Raw genomic sequence first — 21,192 nt, forward strand, 5'->3', positions numbered from 1 at the left:
AATAAATATAACTTTTTTTGAAGGGATTTGGGTTCACCAAGAGGAAAATGTGGGTCTTTGAAGACAAAAGGTTCTTCTGGAAATGAAGTCTACAAGTGCAAGACAACCAAGTGCAATTGGTTCATGGCAATAATAAAAGTTAGCAGCTGACCAACCACATCAGAAAGTAGCTCTAAGAACTTAAGCCTTAAGATGATGTGCTAATAGGTCTTTAGCCACTTGAACTTCTAGAATTCAAAAGATATGCTGTTCCTAATAGTAAATTCAGACTTTGTGCAGAAGTTATGTCTACGTTGCATCAGGTGCTATGCAAGACACCTTGTTCCTAACTGAGTAGATTTTATCAGAATAAGAATGATAGAACAGAAATTTCAATATATTGTAATAAATGCTGTGACTGGAGAGTATTGGATGTTATCAGAAGCGTTAGTTGAGGAATACAGTCAGTTTTAGGGGATTAGGCAGTGCTTCTTAGATGGTACAGTATCTGAAGATTTAAAGGATGAGTAGAAATAAACTAGGTAAAGAAATAGAATGTTCCTGGTAAAAGGAACATCATGTGCAATGGCTGGAAGTTAGAGAAGCAGAACATATGTAAAGGTAGAGAAGGAGCCTCCTGAAATTGGAGAGGTTTTTTTTTTTTTTTTTCAGAAGGAATTGATTAAAGATGTGGCTGGAGGACAAAGGGAGAGTTATTGATCACTTCAGGAATTCTGAACATTTCTATCATAAGAAGAATGAATGAATGGTAATGAAAGCCATGCTGTTCATCCTTGCTACTACTGCAGCACAACTCAGTGTTCAGAGTAGGGCCATGCCGTTCACTTTAGTCTAAACCCATCACAACCCTTGACCAAGTTCTCATGACTGATGGTAAGCCTTATTGGAAGGAGAACCTGGATGTCCACTTATAGGAGGGAGATTTTGTTTTCTCTTTGGAGCAAGTGGTTCCAAGGGATTTCAAATCTTGATCTTGTACCCAAAGCACTTAATCTCTGACATGCTGAGATTTGGATGTATTTATCTTCACAAAGCTTACTTGCTTTGAGAAGTTTCTTCTTTTTATAATGTTAGGATTTAACCCATGGAGTTTTAGCCTTTTCACTGGAATATTCTACCTATGTTCAAAATCCAAGCTTTGGGAATCTCTGAAATGCATGAATTGTTGCTGAGGTTGGCAAATTAGCTTATATGAATATTATGAATATTTTTGAAATAGTTTATTTCTTTATTTGAGAGATGAATATTATGAATATTTTTTAAAGATTTTATTTTTTATTTCTTTATTTGAGAGAGAGAGAGAGAGAGAGGGAGAGAGAATAAGCAGGGGGAGCTGCAGAGAGAGAGGGAGAAGCAGGCCCCATACTGAGCAGGGAACCCAACATGGGGCTTGATCCTAGGACCTTGGGATCATGACCTGAGCCAAAGGAAGACACTTAACCGACTGAGCCACTCAGGCACCCCAATATATGAATATTTATTAAGCATTGTTCTTTTTTTTTTTTATGTTTCTTTGAGGAGATAGTATTTCTTTTTTTTTTTTTTTATTGGTGTTCAATTTACTAACATACAGAATAATACCCAGTGCCCGTCACCCATTCACTCCCACCCCCCGCCCTCCTCCCCTTCTACCACCCCTAGTTCGTTTCCCAGAGTTAGCAGTCTTTACGTTCTGTCTCCCTTTCTGATATTTCCCACACATTTCTTCTCCCTTCCCTTATTTTCCCTTTCACTATTATTTATATTCCCCAAATGAATGAGAACATATAATGTTTGTCCTTCTCCGACTGACTTACTTCACTCAGCATAATACCCTCCAGTTCCATCCACGTTGAAGCAAATGGTGGGTATTTGTCATTTCTAATAGCTGAGTAATATTCCATTGTATACATAAACCACATCTTCTTTATCCATTCATCTTTCGTTGGACACCGAGGCTCCTTCCACAGTTTGGCTATAGTGGCCATTGCTGCTAGAAACATCGGGGTGCAGGTGTCCTGGCGTTTCATTGCATTTGTATCTTTGGGGTAAATCCCCAACAGTGCAATTGCTGGGTCGTAGGGCAGGTCTATTTTTAACTGTTTGAGGAACCTCCACACAGTTTTCCAGAGTGGCTGCACCAGTTCACATTCCCACCAACAGTGTAATAGGGTTCCCTTTTCTCCGCATCCTCTCCAACATTTGTTGTTTCCTGCCTTGTTAATTTTCCCCATTCTCACTGGTGTGAGGTGGTATCTCATTGTAGTTTTGATTTGTATTTCCCTGATGGCAAGTGATGCAGAGCATTTTCTCATGTGCGTGTTGGCCATGTCTATGTCTTCCTCTGTGAGATTTCTGTTCATGTCTTTTGCCCATTTCATGATTGGATTGTTTGTTTCTTTGGTGTTGAGTTTAATAAGTTCTTTATAGATCTTGGAAACTAGCCCTTTATCTGATATGTCATTTGCAAATATCTTCTCCCATTCTGTAGGTTGTCTTTGAGTTTTGTTGACTGTATCCTTTGCTGTGCAAAAGCTTCTTATCTTGATGAAGTCCCAATAGTTCATTTTTGCTTTTGTTTCTTTTGCCTTTGTGGATGTATCTTGCAAGAAGTTACTATGGCCGAGTTCAAAAAGGGTGTTGCCTGTGTTCTTCTCTAGGATTTTGATGGAATCTTGTCTCACATTTAGATCTTTCATCCATTTTGAGTTTATCTTTGTGTATGGTGAAAGAGAGTGGTCTAGTTTCATTCTTCTGCATGTGGATGTCCAATTTTCCCAGCACCATTTATTGAAGAGACTGTCTTTCTTCCAATGGATAGTCTTTCCTCCTTTATCGAATATTAGTTGCCCATAAAGTTCAGGGTCCACTTCTGGATTCTCTATTCTGTTCCACTGATCTATGTGTCTGTTTTTGTGCCAGTACCACACTGTCTTGATGACCACAGCTTTGTAGTACAACCTGAAATCTGGCATTGTGATGCCCCCAGATATGGTTTTCTTTTTTAAAATTCCCCTGGCTATTCGGGGTCTTTTATTAAGCATTGTTCTAATACTTACACACTGACTTAATTGTCAGAGTACTTGAGTAAGTCAATACGTGTAATGCACTGTGTAGGCATTGCTATTTACCTCTCTTTCAAAGGAGGAACAGATTAATTACTGTGCCTAAAGTATACAGCCAGTAAGTGGCAAAGCTTGGATCAAAACCCAGATAGATCTGGCCTCAGAAGCTTCTCTCTACACTGATACAGAATACTGTTTCAGAAGTGTGAGGGCAGGAGACATTTTGCTTTGAGGAGAGATCTGCCATATGTTGCCAGCAATGGGATTTGATCTAGATACTGGAATTGCATGTGGTATAGAAGGTAAAACATGATACTGGAATCTAGAAGCTTTCCTACCTTTGTAACCATTGGATCTCAGGCAACACAGCTCATGGACATTCTGGCCACCCTCACTTGGGGGCTCTGTGGTTGTCTCCTTGTCTGATTCACACACAGGGCATGGCCCTGTGGTCTCACTCATGCTTTGATTTTCTTTCCCCTATTTCTAGTGTAAGTTTGACTGCAACTGAAGATGAAATGAGAACTCAGATTTTGAACATCAAAAAAGTTTCTGCTGAGGATCTCAAGCGCAACTATGTCTGTCATGCTAGAAATGCCAAAGGAGAGGTTGACAAAGCAGCCAAGGTGAAGCAGAAAGGTAATGGATGCACTCAGCAGATGAATCTGTGAACTCCAAATGTAACATTGTGGTGAATAAGGAAAATGAGAAGAGAGTGCTCCAGCACCTAGCACATCTGGCACATAGTAATGAATCAAAGATGAACTGAAAACCTTAAGGGCAAATTTCCAGCTATGTAAAGACACTCAAAATATTGTTTCTTATGCTTTTAGTAACTTAGTGTCCAAATATGGCCAAAAAACTTATATGATTATGAAAATGAGGCATAATTTTACATCAGTACAGTCATGAAAAATGAAAAATAAAACATTTAAAGCTACCAAAGATATAATAAAACTGGTAGAGTCATATATAATTGGTGGATTGTAAAGACTCTTTTAGAAATCATTGATGGCAGAGTTCAAGGGTCATAAAAATGGCCATACTATATGACTTAATACTTTTGGAATTTTTCCTGAACAAATAACAGAAAGAGAATTATGTACCCATCACTATTCTTAGAAGCATTATCTATAATAATGAAGCATTATAAATAGCAACCATCTAATTATAGTCAAGTAGTTGAGTAAAATATAAAATATTTCTTCTCAAAAATATCATTTTAAAATAATCATTTTAAATACTTTGTACCAGTATTCAAACAGATTTATAATATACCGCTAGCCACAATTGCTAAAATGAAAATTATTTAAACTGTGACTTAAAATAATGTAAAAGGATTTCCATGTTGATATTACTAATTTTTTCTACAATAAATAAAAACGATAAAGCTCTCTTGTGTGAGCTATTGCTACTGAAACAGACTGTGTCTAAAATTATCTTTGGGTCTCTCACCTAACACAGAACCCCAGACAATTAATCCTTTCAAGAATGTGTTTCAATGACTTAGAGAAAGATAATGATGATTTATCACACACGCAGTCACGTCATTCAGAATCATCGTGGATCCTAGTGTCAGAGCCTATATTATTTATAGCAAAAGTAAGGAAAAAAAAGAAATTAACTCATAGCTATTACATTTTGCAGTGGGATTTGAACCTTTTTTTTTTCAAAGCTACTGCAAAAACAGGCTTCACCTTAACATTTCATTACAATTTAGAAAGTAAAAAGCAGAGTCCTGAAGTCTATATGCCACTTAAGAAGTCTTAGTGGATTGGTTCTGGATAGTTCATTGTTTCTGCTCCTCAGAAGCCAGTGTAAAGCAACAAGACTCAATCAAGTAATATAAGGCAGTTTCCCAAAGTTAGTTACTAAGAATACTACTTGGACTATTTATAGTACTGCAGTTCATTATTTGTACTCTAGACTCAGATGACCTGTGTTGGAATCCTGGTTTCTGTGCATCCTAACTCGATGAATCTTGAAAAAAAAAAAAGAAAAAAGAAAAAAAACCCCTTAACCTCTCTGAGCTTCAATTTCTTTATATTTGAAATAGACAAAAGATACTGCTGTCTCATAGGGTTGTTTAAGGCACTCAGCACAAATTACTGGCCTATATACATATATATTAAGTGCTCAACAAATATTAAGTCTACTTATTTCCACAAAATTTTCACAGGTACTATTTGAAAAAGGCTTTTACAATAAATAAAATATCATTAAAGGCTAGATTAAACAAAATCAAGCAAGTTATTTTAGTTAAGGTCCTCTTAGAGTCTTTCACATTATTAACATTTGGTATGAATATCTGCAGGGAGTTGGAATATAAGAGACAGAGTTTTCTTTGAAATATATTTGACTGCAGATTTCTGAAGAATGGAGCATTTTGTAGGACTCGTGTTTTGAAGCATGTATTTTGGGAAAGTAGTAGAGAGGATGACATTAATTACTTATTGTCGGATAGATAGGATTAAATAATCAATTAAAATCATGTTTAGTCTCAGAGTGATGCAGAAGTCTGCCTACCAGAGCTATGTGAGTAGCTCCCTTTCACAGAAGGCCATGCTCTGAATGGTTAAGTACGAATGGCATCAGGAATGTAAGGTGCATCCACTAGACTGGATGATCTATGCTGAAATTACATCAATATCATATAGACTCCAGTCTGGTCTGTGTACATCCCGTGGGTTGTGGTTTTGTTACTTGGCTTCCATTCTGGGCCAGGTAATGTTGAAATCCAGAGGTAATATTTGTGTTCACATTCATACATTATATGTATGTGTCCTTTTCTGGATTCATTGACAAAGCATGCTATGTCTTTCATCAAAAAGAAGACAGGAAGTACTCAAAATAAGAAAAATTCACTGGGATAGGTCTTTGGACATTGGGATAGGTCTTCGGACAACACAATTTTGTTTAGTCAGTTAAAGCAGAGTATTAAAGGATAGGCAGCTAATGTAAATGTGATAAACATGCAGTTGTTCTATAATAGGAAGGATATAGGGACTAAGGCAAGTTGTGTGGTGAACTTTATGAGAAACTGCCAAACTTATCTCCAAAGAGGCTGCACCATTTTGTACTTCCACTAGCAACGCATATAAATCCCAGGTGCTCTACATCCTTACCAACTTTTGGGGTTGTCAGACTTTTCAATTTTAGCCATTCTAGTAAGTAGGTAGTAGTATCACACTATATTTTTTAAATTTGCATTTTCAAAAACTAATGATGTTGAGTACTTTTTTACAGACTTACTGACCGACCACTAATTAATAGTTTTTCCTTTTGTGAAGTATCCATTAAAATCTTCAGCCCATTTTGTTGTTGGGTTGTTTGTTAATGGGTGTGTGTGTGTGTGTGTGTGTGTGATATAACTTTGTGAATGTTTTAATCACTATGCATTATTTTTGATGAGCAGAATTTTAAAATATTTGATGAAATCCATTTTATCAATTTCTTCTATATTTCTAAATCCTGTATTAGCAATCTTTGATTGTTAAAAATCTTAGCTTTTTCTTTTATATTTAGGCCTGTGATTAATTTTAAATATTTTTATACTGTGAGGTATGGCTTGGTGTTTTGTTTTGTTTTCCATATAGAAATCAGTTGTTCTAGTCTCATACTGAAAAATCTCTCCCTTTTTATTGATTTCTTTTTGACAACTTAGCCAAAAAAAATTAACTCTATGAGCATGAGTCTATTCTCCATTCCCTATTCCCTGTTCTGTCAATCTGTTCATCTGTTTGTAGTCCAATACATACTACTTTGTCTTGACGGACAGCTTTAAAATAAGTCAGGAAGTCAGAAACTATTGTCTTCCTCCTTTTTTTTTGTTTTTTTCTCTTCAAAGGTTAATCTGACTATTCTGAGGATCACATTATTCTTTCATACAGATTTTAGTATTGGCTTGTTAATTTCTCAATAAGAATCTGCTAGGATTAGATTGGTATCATGTTAAATTTATAAACCTATTTGGGAAGAATTGAAATCTTAACGATATTGAATTTTCCAATCCATGAACATGATATATCTCTGAATTCATTTAGTTCTCATTGATTTTTCTCAGCTTTTTTGTTTGTTGTTTTATGTATACAGGTCTTGTACACATTAAATATATCCCTAGAGATTTGTTTTTGTTGCTATTATAATGGTATTTTTAAATTTTCACTTTCAATTGCTCATTGATAGAAAATAGAAATGAATTAGTTAATTTTTGTATTTGATATTGGTCTTTGACTCTTCCCAATTCACTGCTTAAATAAAGTTTTTGCTTGTTTTGTTTGTTAGGTTCCTTAGGATTTTCTAGACATTCGATTGTGTCACCCATATATAAATATATTTTTCCACCTTCCTTTCCAAGCATTATGCCTTTGATTTCTGATCTTGTCAAGTCTCATCCGACCTATGCAAAGCTTTATATTTTTCCAAAGACTCAAGGTCACCCCTTGGAGATTTATAGAGCTCTTTTTCCACACAGTTTTCTTTCTTATTTACCCAGGCCTGTAAATTCACCCCAATTCAATAGTTCTGAACTGTGATTTCTGTGTCCTTAGCTGACTGTGATGGCTGTATTTTTGGTCTTTCCTATTCTATGCCACAGTCTGAAAGTGCCTTCAGGCAAAAAAAAAAAAAAAAAAAAAACAGGGTAATGACAGGGCTCAACTTTCTGTGTCCTTTCTCACACAGATCACACATAGATCAACTGCCAGTTGTCCATCTTAGAAAAACTGTCATTTTACATATTCTGGAAAGAAAGCCACTTCAACATCAATTACTTCTCTAAGGCCAAAAGCTGAAGGGCAAAATGCACAGATCTTAGCACTATGATAGTCATACAAAGCAGGTCTGCAGGTTAATTCAGTTATAGGTCTCTGGTTTACTATCACCTAAATAAAACATTCTAATGGTGTGTAATACAGAGAAATGGTCATCACATGGTTCATGTGAAAATTATCAAGAAGTCTCAGCAATTTAGTGAAGAATAGACACAGGGTCTGTGGCAGGCAGTATTTGCAAGTCCAAGCAGCTGGTGTTGGGCTCAGAGACCTAGTGGATAGCAAGGCTCCAACTAATGAAGAGAAAGAGAATAAGTTAAGTTCCCAAGAACTTAACAAGATTATAGATCAACAACTTGAAATCAGGAAACAGACTGGGGCTAAAGTACTGGACTGGTTTAACTCAGGGTGGAAACCTGGACCTTGGAGCCCGTTATTACTGTCAAACTGCAAAAGAAGAGGAAATTCTGATTCAGGGAATAACAGCAGAGCAAGTGACTAAAATTGGCTATATCCTAAATCAATTATAAGTGAGATCAAAGAGAGAAGCAGTTTAGGAATGCAATTTGGTCAAATTGCATCACCCCTTCCTGATTGGAAACCCTTTGGTCTGGGATTGCATCAGATTAAAATCTTTATGCCAAAACATCAGAGGTTCCAGCTGGGGCAGACAGAAAATGTGAGCCGAGGGTCATCCTTTCCCTGTAAGCCAGCAAAGCTTTATATGAAAGCTTTTTAGAACATTTCCTGCATGTGGTTCAAGCCATTTAAAAATTCAGGCTTGTGGATTATTTATCTTAAGAGTTCAATTAGTTAAATAGTATCAGGAACTACTTGATATCATCAAGATGGCCCCACAAAATACAATCTATAAATATGACGTATGCAATTAAATGACCCAAAACCAAAGTAAAAATTCACACTAAAAATAAAAATAGGCAGTAGTAAAATGAATGTGGCAGAGGGAAATTTATGAGAGTAATTGATCTTTTGATCATTAGGCAAGATATCTATTGGTATTTTTTTAAAACCCATTTCAGGTAAGTGCATCCACTGACCCCTTTTTTCCCCTCCCTATTACAAAATGTCCAGCCAGAAGGAGCCAAAATAACTGAGCAAATAATGAAGATGGCAGTGGGAATTACCCCAGTGTCCTGTTAACATAACATGTGCTCAGAAATACCGAGGACACAGCAATTTTCATGCCAGCTACCTAAATTGATCTTAGTAAATTCTTAACAATTGCACTGACATAGCTTTTGACATTTGATGATGAAGTTTTCTTGTTTTAAACACCACTATTCATGGAACAAGCATGAGAATACCTGGTAATAATTCTACATTGAGGAGTTCCAGGCTATCTCTGAGATAGCATTAGCATCCCGAGTTTAGGGTAATGAACTTGAAACTCAAAGATCTGCCCTTTAATTAGAGAACTTTAGGCTCAGCTCCAGGCTGTTTACCATTTTTCCCTTAGGAAAGATACTTGCTTTAAAAGGGATTTTTCTACTAGCGTATGATCAATAATTAAACTTCACGGCAGAGCTCTGCAAAGATCTCTGGACTTTGGAGTGAGACCCTGGATAACAAACCCAACTTTGAACAAAATTCCTCTGTGCCTCACCTTGGCAAGCACTTAACATAATGTTCAAGTGATCAAAAAGCCTTTTCTCACTACCTGACCTGATATACCTCTTGTGCCCCAGCCCAGCCTCTCAGTACCCCATCATATCACCCTGCCCTATTTCCTTTATAGCACTGATCGCTACCTAACATTAGTTGTCTTATTATTTATTTCCTTGCATTAGAATACTAACCCTAAGAGGGCAGAAACCCTCTTGATCTTATCTACTATTGTATCCCCAACAGCTTCTGGCAAATAAAAATGTTGATAAGTAATTGCCAGATCAACTAATACATAATTTAAGCCACTTTTGCTTCAGATCCAAATATTCTATTCCTTCTTCAAACACTTATGCTTCATTATCACAAGCTAATAGTGCAAACAAATGAAATTGTTGATACATAGTAGAGTACTAGATTTCTTTTAAATATTCCAGGAGTAGATGGTGTTATATCTGGAAATGTTCATTGAGATACTACGTATCCTAGGGGTAGGATGGATGAAGAAGACACAAATGAAGACTATAGATGTATAGTTTAGGGGGGGAGGAAGAGAGAATGGAGAAGCAGGCTTCTAGACAAATTACAGTATAATATAAATGCTGTAATAGAATTATAAACAATGAGAAGAGGAGGAATTTCTGCCAGGCAGATGCCAGATTGCAAGAGGAGTTTCATTCTAGAAAAGCTTATACAAAATAATGACACTTGAGCATGGACTTGAACACTAAAGAAAGAGAAAAAACTATTCTTGCCAGAAGTCAAGTACAAACAAAGATATGAAGTGAAACCTTCCTGATGTTTTTTGTGGGAAAGGTAGTGGTAAATGAGACAGTACAGTGGTTAGTGGTTTGGTCATGACAGACCTTGTTTACAGGTCTGAGTTAATACCTATCTAGTTTTTAGGAAGTCAGAAATTGCCTCTTCCTATTTCTCATAGTTCCAAAGAAACTGATAAAATGCCTTTAATATAAAAGTAAGCAGATAATATGGAAATCTGTCCATACCTGGATATTACATTTCAGAATGTGTATACTAGAACTATAAACCGAGAGATACTTTCAAAGCCAAGCATACTCAGCATTTGGTGGAAACCCTCTCTCTCTGCCCAAAGAAAATAAGATTTTTGAGGCTTTTCCCTAAATTTATAGGAAAGGTGATTAAATTTTTCCACATGGCACTGATAAGAGGATGGAATTAAAACTAATGGAAACACATTGAGATTTTCACTCAATCCAAATGCTCCAACAATTAAAATTCTATCAGTATCATGGTCTGGTCTAGGTGGTAGTAAGGATTCCATCCCAAGAGATAGGTAAACAGAAGATGGAATTACAGTTTTCAAAAATATTTTTGAGGAGATTCACATATCAGATCATGAGTTGAATGAGATGACCTTCTAAATCCTTTCTGGTGCAAAAATGTGTATACAACTAATATATGATTTATATACCATTAATATGTATTTATTTATTTATTTATTTTTTCTATTATCCTTTTTTTTTCTTTTTATTTTTTTATTTTTATTTTTTTTAATTAAAAAAATAAATTAAATTAAATTAAATTAATATGTATTAATTTATATAACACCAAACTCTATTCAAGTCATCTGATAGTTAAAAATACCCACATCAGGTGCTGGCAACAAGAAGATAAAATATGACACAGGTATTAAAACACAGTGCTTAAGCCCTATCATGTTATCTCTCTGCTTGTTCACACATAGAAGTCAGGTGCATGGCTCAGCTGCTTGGCTTATCAGCTATTTGCGGGATGATGGATCACTGTGATCACCACGTAGAAATCAATTGTTTCTCTGTTGTTCACTCCATTGATAGCTCCAAGATACACAGTGGAATTAGCATGTGGTTTTGGAGCTACAGTCCTGCTGGTAGTGATTCTCATTGTTGTTTACCACGTTTACTGGCTGGAGATGGTCTTATTTTACCGGGCTCATTTTGGAACAGATGAAACCATTTTAGGTGAGTAATGAAAGTTTGATGTAAGTACTTTCTACTGTCATTTTCAGAAAACACGTTAGCTTGATAAAAGCGAGAATAACTGAAAGATCTAATCAAACTATTTTTTGATTCAGCCCTTACTATTCCAAATCCTTTTAATGTATATTATTTTGCTTTCTTGGCCCAATATGTGTTTGGTCTAGATTAGCCCATCCAAATAGATGTATAATGCAAGCCACATACATAATTTAAAATCTTCTAGTGGTCACAGTAGGAAAAGTAAAGAGAAAGTGAAAATTAATGTTAAATATATTATTGAACCCAATGTATTCAAAATATTATTATTTTAGCATACAACAAATATTTAAAAGCTAATGGTGATGTTTTGGTCTTATATCTTGGTAATCAAAATCTCATAATTTAGCATGTGTTATATTTTAAATTTACAGCACTTCTCCATTCAGACCAGCTGCATTTCAAGTGTTTGATAGCTATATATAAACTGTGACTGGACAGCACATGCCCACAGTCTTTGTACTTAAGGGTGGTCCATGCACCAGCCACATCAGCCTCACATGGGAGCTTTTTCAGAGGAAAATCTTAAGCTTAACCCGTACTCCGAGCAGGATCTACATTTAAATAATATTCCCGAATGATTCAAGTACACATTAAAGTTTTAGAAGCACCATACTAGTGCAAAATTGCATGGTGACAAGAAAGGAACAATGAAACGTACTGATTTTTAGACTAATCCTGAAAAGATTTTCATTCAGTAGTTTTGTGGAAAAGACAAATAACCTATATTTTTACTGAGAGGTGCTGTTTATAATTAGGCAACTTTGGGAAAGGTGAGTTTATTGAATTTAAGTATATTTTTAATTGGAGTTATTTTCAGGTACAAATAATTTAGACACTTTCTAAAATTTTGCTCAGTTTATAATTCTAATATATTAGTAGTGACAAAGTAGGACAGAAACTAGAAATTCTCTGTATGGTATTAATTGCTAGCACCTACGATCGACTATTTGAGCCCTGATTGGGTTAATTCATAGTTGAATGAGCCAAACCTCATTTATTCTTAGCTGTAAAAACTATACTTAGTGATGTGAGAGTAGAAGACACATCAGATAAAATTTACAATTACACCTTAAAATAGTCATTTTGCCTGGAGCCCTGTCACAAGTGGGAAACCACCCTGAAATCTGTCAGATAATTCATACATGTAAAAAAGTGAAAATGTCTAGTATGCAAAAGTTTGATTTAAGAAAAAAATGCAATACTATTGTGAAACTTTTCCAATTTACATTGGATCTCTCTTCCTTTTGCTAGATGGGAAGGAATATGATATTTATGTATCTTACGCAAGGAACGCTGAGGAAGAAGAGTTTGTGTTACTGACCCTCCGTGGAGTTTTGGAGAATGAATTTGGATACAAGCTGTGCATCTTTGACCGTGACAGTCTACCTGGGGGAAGTAGGTATTTCACATGAGTACAAATGATGCCACCCTGAGTGGCAAAAGGAATCCTTAGTTTGGGGTCATGTAATAGAGTCATGACAGAGTTCTGTGCTGGCATCTTTGGATATTTAACGTCCAGTTGTTTGATGTAATAGAGGCTTATTTAGGAATAAAATTACATGGTGAGTTGTAGGTTATTGAGGTGCCGTTTATGGCATTAAAAGTGTTCCCCTTTGTAAGCTTTAAGAACTCAACATCAGAAAAGTGTGGATGCAGAGTGGATTATAATTCTATTAAATGCCTCATTTTTAAATGTTCTCCTTTACATACATTTAGATTTTTAGAAGGTTTAAGCTAATCTGCATTAATTTCCCTAGAATTTTTTTTTTTTTTTTACAAACTTTGAGTTTAAACAACACTTTTACAAAGACTGAAGCTTACTTGATTTTACTAAGAATGAGTTTGTGAAGTGAGTGCATGGAATCTTTCTTTATCGTATTCATTGATAATAATTAGAAAATTTCCCTGTGGCATTTGCTAATTTTCCTTTCCACACATTTGTTTTCTGGCAAGCCAACGCTATTTAAATCACTCCTTTTTCTTGGGTCTGTTTCTTCCTTTCCAGCTTGTACATTTGAGATGTAGCTTAAAAAATTTTTTTAAAGGCCACTATATTCTAGTAGGTTAAAAAAAAAAAAAAGAAAGAAACTTGAATTGCTGAATGGATTTCAAATAAAAGTACATCTCAAATTCTCAGATCCACCCAGTAACATACAAAGTGATGATCCAACTGAGTCTGTTTTAATAAATACATAGAAGCACTCCTAAACCCCCTGCCAAACTTCTTACTGTTGAAATGCATGTAATGTATTTAATCCTCACCACAACAAACTAATTTTCCTCACCTCCAATCCTGTTTATGTGAATCATTTCAGGTGTTTAAACAATATTATATGGATAATGGAGATACAAAATATACTTAAATGTTTATCCTCATTTCAAATTAGCTGGACCACTTATTTTATCTCCTTAGTCATTACCTAGAGTCCCATCATGCCAGTGATCTACAGTGGATATCTCTTTCAGTATCATTTTGCCAGGAAATTGATTATACAACGAAGGGACACATTCCACTTATTTTAATGCTTAAAACCTAAGTCACTTACTCATCCATTTATCCGTTCATTCCTCCATTCAACAAATATTTATTATGGTGTAAAAAGTTATAGAAAGACATATAGCATAACAACAATGACCCTTCAATAGGGGTTTGTAATTCTCTGAACAAGTTCTCCGTAATTACTCTTGCATCTTGCTTCTGATGGTCGATCCTTGCTATCTGCATTCTCCCTGTTGCTCTTCATCCTCTGTGCCTGTGGGTCTCTTTCCATGCTTACACATCATCTGCCTCCAGCAACGCTGCATGCAGTAGATAATTACTTATTCCTGGATTCTCCTCCAGGCTGCACATGGAATTTTAATTTGCCTCTGTACCTGTGAAGATGAAGGGGCAAAATGGCTGCTTAGGGGCGTGTCAGAAGCCATGAAATAGCTTTGCATTCCCTGGAGTTGGCTTCTCTTTGAACTCCAGTTAAAGGATTATACAGTCCTAGATAAGTAACCTTGAGGAGATGGATTATTCCCAAGAGTTTGGTGACAGGAACTAATCAGAGCCCTTGACAAGAGAATTAAATTTCACTGAATTTCCATTTTCCCCATTTCTTCTTCTTCTTTTCGGACGGACCTGAAGAAAGCATTTGCCTATTAGTGAAGGCAGACACATCAGCTACCAGCTACTGAAACACATGTCTTCATAGTAATGATAGGAGTCTAAGGAGAAAGATCTAGGGACTAATTTAGGCTCTAGAGCAGAGAGCAGAATAGGAAGTTGAGCTGAGAATCTGATACCAGCCAAAATGCCATTCAGTTGTCTAGACTTTTTAAAATTCCTATTCTAAGGACACAGTGATACCAGTCTGAGTTGGGTAGGAGTCTGGCAATGGAGAGGAACTTTCAGAAAAATGAATGTTCCTACTCTTGCTTTCCTATGTTAGCGAGAAATGAATTTCCATGGTTTTGACTCTATAGTGATTATCTTTTTGAATAGCCACTGGCTTTAGAGAGTGAATACATGGGTACTGTTGGGGACAAATGTCTCAGGAGCTTATTTGGCTGAACTGCAGTGTGCCATGCATTTTGAAGAAATTGATATCTGTACAACCCATCTATTTCTCATTATACTCGGCTTTGGGCCTGTTTGGAATTTTTTGGGGGTGGAAATGTGTATATAGTTTTCAGTATCTTGAAGGAACATGGCGTTTATTGGACAGAATGAGTGGGTCTAAGGATTAAGATGTTGCAAATGTTCTTGATAACAGTTTCAACTCAATTTGTAAGCTGTTACCCTAAGTTCCCTACACTTGCTCCTCAAGCCCCAGGCTTTTGGGGAGTTCTTGGCCAACACTAATCCCCATGGTGTTTTCTTTCTCAGTTGTCACAGATGAGACCTTGAGCTTCATTCAGAAAAGCAGACGCCTCCTGGTTGTCCTAAGCCCCAACTACGTGCTCCAGGGAACCCAAGCCCTCCTGGAGCTCAAGGCTGGCCTAGAAAACATGGCCTCTCGGGGCAGCATCAACGTCATTTTAGTACAGTACAAAGCGGTGAAGGAGACGAAGGTGAAAGAGCTGAAGAGGGCTAAGACGGTGCTCACGGTCATTAAATGGAAAGGGGAGAAATCCAAGTATCCACAGGGCAGGTTCTGGAAGCAGCTGCAGGTGGCCATGCCAGTGAAGAAAAGTTCCAGGTGGTCTAGAAGTGGCGAGCAGGGTCTCTCCTATTCATCCTTGAAAAATGTATGAGGGACAACGAAAGGGGTCAAAGGAACCAAGGGCACTCCAGAAAGGAATTCCTTTTCTTGATTCCCAATTTATTGGTTCACAGACAGAAAAGAATGCTGTTGAAGCCTCCCCATAGGGATAAATCCAGAATGACTGTATAACTGGTTGTTCTGCTTCCTCAGGCAATACTAAGGTTTAGAATGGTGGTGCCATCAGTCTGTCACCATCAGACCATCTGACATCACTATGTTCTTCACAGGCAAAGACTCGGTTGATGCAAATTTCCCCTTTCTGCATCCTCTGTCCCTGCTCCCACATCTCTAATCCCGCTTCCTCTCTCTTTTTTTTTTTTTTTTTTGATCTTAACACTGTTTGGCAGACTTTTGCTGTGAATTTCAAGACCCCTAAAGATAACTTATCTGTTAGCAAGGTCATTATGAGTCTCCAAGTCATTTTCTTTGTATTTTCACTCAAAAGTTAAAAAGGTAATCAGTGCCCAAATGTATTTGAGCTGATGATAACAGGCTCTTTTGCTCATTCTGCTGTGCAGTGTGCATTCACAGCCAGGTTGGCACCCACATAGGACACCACGAAGCAGTATAACTGGAAAGTGTTCCTTATGATGGTTTTAAAGGGCTTACATGCATTTTTTCCTGCTAAATCCCTCGTGCCCTCCATCTTGGTCATTAATGTCATATTTCTCAATTTGAAAAACCTACCATATTTTTTTTTTATTTCAGTAAACTGGATATCTGCAGGTCGACCCATATTTGTCACTTCATCTTCCCTATCTCCTGTACCCTGTATCAACCATTTAGAGTTTGCAGATGGTTCCACACTTGGTTTGGTCTGACAGGAAGCTTCTAATGGTGCTAAGAGAGAGTAAAATAACAGCAAAATGCTTTTAAGGCATTTTCTGGCTTGTGAGAAAAAGCACAGAACAGGGTGTTCAACTATTTGTCTCAGCCTTGCTAATGTGAATATTAGGAAAGTGATTTCTCCTCACTTGCTTCTATCTCTCCATTGTAAAGTGTGGAAGTTAGACTCAGTGACCTTGTGAGTTGCTTTTAGCATTAATATTCTAAGAGAATTAACTGGACCACCCAGTATTTCCAATATTTTATTCGTGGGTACAGTTAATACACTCACTCCAAACAAGTCAGTCTGAAAAGTCTCTTCCATGAAACTTGTTTCACTTTGTTTTAAATAAAATTGTACTGTTCTTAAGACTTGGAAAAGTGAAAACTAAGTCCAGAGTTTACAAAGTATTGAATATCTATAGTACGTGTATACATACATATATACACACACATAGATACATATATGCACACATAACATATATACATATATGTACACATGGATTAAATATGTATATATATCTACATTGTATATATATACACATGAATTGGATATGTGTATGTGTATATATGTATGTATGTATATATGTATATATGCACACACATTTATGTACACATGCATGTGACTTTAAATAGCTATTGACACAAAATATTACAAACCACTGGAACTCTTATCCAGCTTTTAAGTTATGTTTTTACTGTGATTCTTTTGTGTCAATGTTTTCTGTACATTATTTGTAAATTCACAGCTCACAGAGTAGTAGTTGCTGGTTCTCGCCTTCCCTAAATTAATATAAATAACTTATTGCTGCTGCATTTGATCTGGGTGCAGTGGATTCTGTTGGACACAGAGCTCCTATGGTCACTGCTGAGCAGTACCAGTCCTCTGGCATTAATTGATCATCTATTATGTCACAAGCACACACTCATAGAAACTAAACTATGATAATCTCAGTGTTCAACTACCAGGGAGATAAATCTCTATTTGGACTGTTGAGTAAGAGAAAAAGGAAAATAAAATACTTATAAATAAACCTGAGTATCCTACGAAACACCGTAATTCATAATTTAAGAGAACCCTTATCACAGCATTATGAATGTTAATAAGTAATTCTAAAAGTATCTTCTGCATTTAAGTGTCCTTCAGCAGTGTTAAAGTCCATAATAAATCATTTCTGTATACTGAAGTTATATTTTAAATTGAAGAAAAAAAGCTTCATGAATTCTTTACTATAAAGCTATGATATGGAGTCATTCTTCGATCTATTTTTTTCTCACTAATGCTTTTCTTTATTACAAACCACAATTACTCCTCCTGTTAGCTCTTCATCCTCAAGACCAGAGGAGAGCTGACTCCAGATAAGCTTGGAATATCAATTGCATGAATGTTAGGTAATGGGGGACAGTCTCCCCCACAAGGGTCCATTCGTTTGCCAATGTGGCATTCTTTTTGCACTTTTGGATTCGATATTTGTCCTAAACGCTTTGGGTACCCCTAGAAATTTCTTGATATTCCTTTTCCTATTTATATACTAGTATTTGATATTGAACTTTTCCAAATGCTAAAATCTAAAACATCTCATATCCAAATATGTCTCATTCTCAGATAATTTTGTTTCAAGGTTTTTTGTTTGTTTTATATCTCAAAGGATGCCTGATACAAAATTTTTGAGGGAGATGGGTAAATAAAATTTTGAGAGCAAGGAGAAATTGCTCTATAATGCTAAAAAACTATGTCTCTAAATTAAAAACAATCTTAATGGTTTTAGATATATGATATAAAGATCTTCTGCACCCAAGTTAACAAAGAACCATGACATATAAAGTGTCTAATTACATAATCATATAAAATTTATTTAATTATCTTCTGTATTGTAACTTAGGTGATTCCCTAGGATTCTAATAAACAAGTACTCCACTGTGTTGGGAAGCAAAAACATCACTCCACTTGCTAATTATCCATTTTTTTCCCATAGGTTTTAATATTTTAAGATTATCTTATTATTTTTTATTTTATTCATAAAGTTTTGTATTTCATTTTCCATTTGATTTGTAAATTTGTTTATTTTAAAAATAAACCATTTATTTTCAGATTTGAATTTTATTTTGTGCATGTGTTTTATGTCTTTATTTTCATGTTTGGGCATAAGAAATGAGAGTAAGAAGTATTAATGATACACATAAAAATGTTAGAAGTTATATTAGTTAAATTTCTCTTTCTGAGAGAAATCTGAGAGAAATGAGAACTTTATATCAAGAACATTTTCTTTACATGTGAATAAAAGAGTTATTTAAATAAAATGAATTGTTCTAGTATACCATGCATGGTTGTGTGTGTGTGTGAGTTCATATGTGTGCGTGTGTGTGTGTGTGTGTGTGTGTGTGTGTAGAGACAGAGAAAGAATAACAGAGCAGGAGTGAGAGAACAATGGGTGAGGAGATTAAATGTTGCAGTAGTATTTTTTTTATTCACACCTATTCTAAAGTAAAGAAACAGAATTTTTAAAAAGTATTATTCACTTATAAATCCACATTTTAAGGTGATTCTCTAAGGTTACCATGAAGAATTGATTCAAATTCAATTACCATTAGCCCTACATTAGTTTAATATTATGTTCACTAGACATTGAATAGTAATAATTTAACCAGAGTCATTAATTCAAATGTCTACTGTGTATAGACATTTACATAGAGGTATTTTAAATTTTTAACCATACTCTAAGTTTGCTCTTATTATGTGTACTTTATAGATGGATGAACTCAGATTTAAAGATATTAAGATAAAAATATAGATAAGTGGATACACTAATATTGAATTCAGATTCATCCTTCAAATTTGGTGCCTCCTCTCTGCCCCCCCCCTTTTTACTACACTTCATGTTTAAGAAAAAGAGAGATTGAGAGAGGTTTGCTGCTGTTGCATACACCAATAACCTAGCTATAGAACAAAATTATAGTCCTAGTTTTCTTCTAGGTGAATTCCAGGGAGATTATGACTTCTAAAGGTAGGAGTATTCTAGAGTATTGATGAAATCTAGATCAGAAAACATGACTTCAAAAATAACTTAGTACCACACAAAAAAATTTGGTCTCATCAGTCTATAGCCATACCTTACTTTTTTGACCCCAACAGAATAATAATCTAATTTATGACTCCCTCTCTGAATAATATTCAGCATTAAAAAATACCAATTCACATCTTCAACTGCAGTTTTTACAATATGAAAAATATTAAAATATGCCATAAAGAAGGCAGCTTCCTTCAAAGTACTGTGTGAAGACCCTCAGGTATAGACCATCTCCCATCTGATAAGCATCTTCTCCAGCCATTCCTCAATATCATTGAATTCTACCATTCATATCTGTTTCTTTAGCTTTGTCCTATTTCAAATGCAAATTTTGCATTTTCAGGATGGGGTACCAAAATTAAAAAAAAAAAAAAGCCATTGAGTCTTTCTTTAGAGGACCTAGGACAGCATTTTATTTTCAACAGTGATATCCCCATTGGAGAGAGTGTACATTTTCCTAATGTGATTATTTTGAAGTAAAACACACAACACACACACATGCATGCACACAGAATTTGAGCACACAAAGTTCTTTTTGCTGAAATCTATCAATGTTGCCTTAAGATTATATTGTATTTCTCATGAGACGGGAGAAGCAGTAGATTTTTTACTTTTACATTCTCAGGTTTGTGAAAGGCAGCTACACAAATTCTCAGAAGAACGGGGACAAAGCAGTTTCCAACACACACACACACACACACACACACACAGAGGCTTCGAAGATAAATAAAAGTTTAGATTTAACCTCTAAGATCAAAATGAAAACTCTCTAAAGTTACTTTACACTCTTGACAAAACTAGTTAAAAGGTCTTAAAAATTGAGCATATGTCTCTTCCAATTACTCTTCAAATTCATGTTAAATTTACTAATTGGAAAGAACTAATCTAGTAAGGAGCACAGCTCCTTTATTCTTTGTCAAATTCATAATGATCAAATTCATTGCAAACTTTCAGCTTGTCTTCACAGGCTATAAAGTCTCTCCATCACTGTTTCATCCCTGGCCCCAAAAGAGTAGATACTCAACCTCATGGCCTGTCTGCAGCACCTGTTTTCAGAATTGTCAATGGCTGTGTTTTACACATTTGGAAATCCTTTCCTTCAGAAAAATCACATTGTTTAAGCCCTTAAATCTCACGATGAGCTAAGCACTGTATTTATCCCAGAGACCTTCCAGTGGAATCTCTGTCCAAATCCACATCAGTTACTATAGAAAGTTAATGCTTTGTCAGAAGTCTTTAGCTAATGAATTCCTGACCATTGTCTATGTTGTTACCCCTTTAATTGATTTTTAGTCTAATTCTTCATACATATACATGAAAAAAGGAAGAAGATTTTAGTTGATAACAGGATCAATACTATGAATTATCTGATGTTGTGTTCAAAATTCTAAGAATCAAGAGATAAATCTGTGTGGTTCTTAGGAGCTGGTAATTCCCTATTGCTCTTTGCTGATCAGACTATGTCTGGAGCGTCGCGTTCAGTCCTGTTCAAAATTCTACTCTTAGGAGGTACATGATAGGGGAAAATGATAAAAGTGGGAGAAGAGACTTGATACCATGTCTTTTGAGGA

The 21,192-nt window shown here is 35.7% G+C and overlaps 1 protein-coding gene across 7 annotated transcripts in view; it reads left to right on the forward strand.

The window, feature by feature from the left end:
• IL1RAP (interleukin 1 receptor accessory protein) overlaps window positions 1-21,192 on the forward strand; it is a 128,896-nt gene that overhangs the window by 101,252 nt on the left and 6,452 nt on the right. For 6 of the 7 annotated variants that reach the window (XR_013369528.1, XR_013369527.1, XR_013369529.1 and 3 more), the window contains 3 exons: window positions 3,535-3,683; window positions 11,278-11,421; window positions 12,730-12,873. Coding sequence is in view for 4 of the 7 variants with exons in the window: in XM_077880082.1 (XP_077736208.1) it covers window positions 3,535-3,683; window positions 11,278-11,421; window positions 12,730-12,873 (437 nt within the window). In the remaining 3 variants the exon portion in view is untranslated. Of the gene's footprint in view, window positions 1-3,534; window positions 3,684-11,277; window positions 11,422-12,729; window positions 12,874-15,349; window positions 18,653-21,192 lie in introns of those variants that run through there. The other variant, XM_077880085.1, reaches the window with a different exon arrangement.

The sequence above is a fragment of the Canis aureus genome, chromosome 31 (genome assembly GCF_053574225.1).
Source record: "Canis aureus isolate CA01 chromosome 31, VMU_Caureus_v.1.0, whole genome shotgun sequence".
NCBI classification, from domain to species: Eukaryota; Metazoa; Chordata; class Mammalia; order Carnivora; family Canidae; genus Canis; species Canis aureus.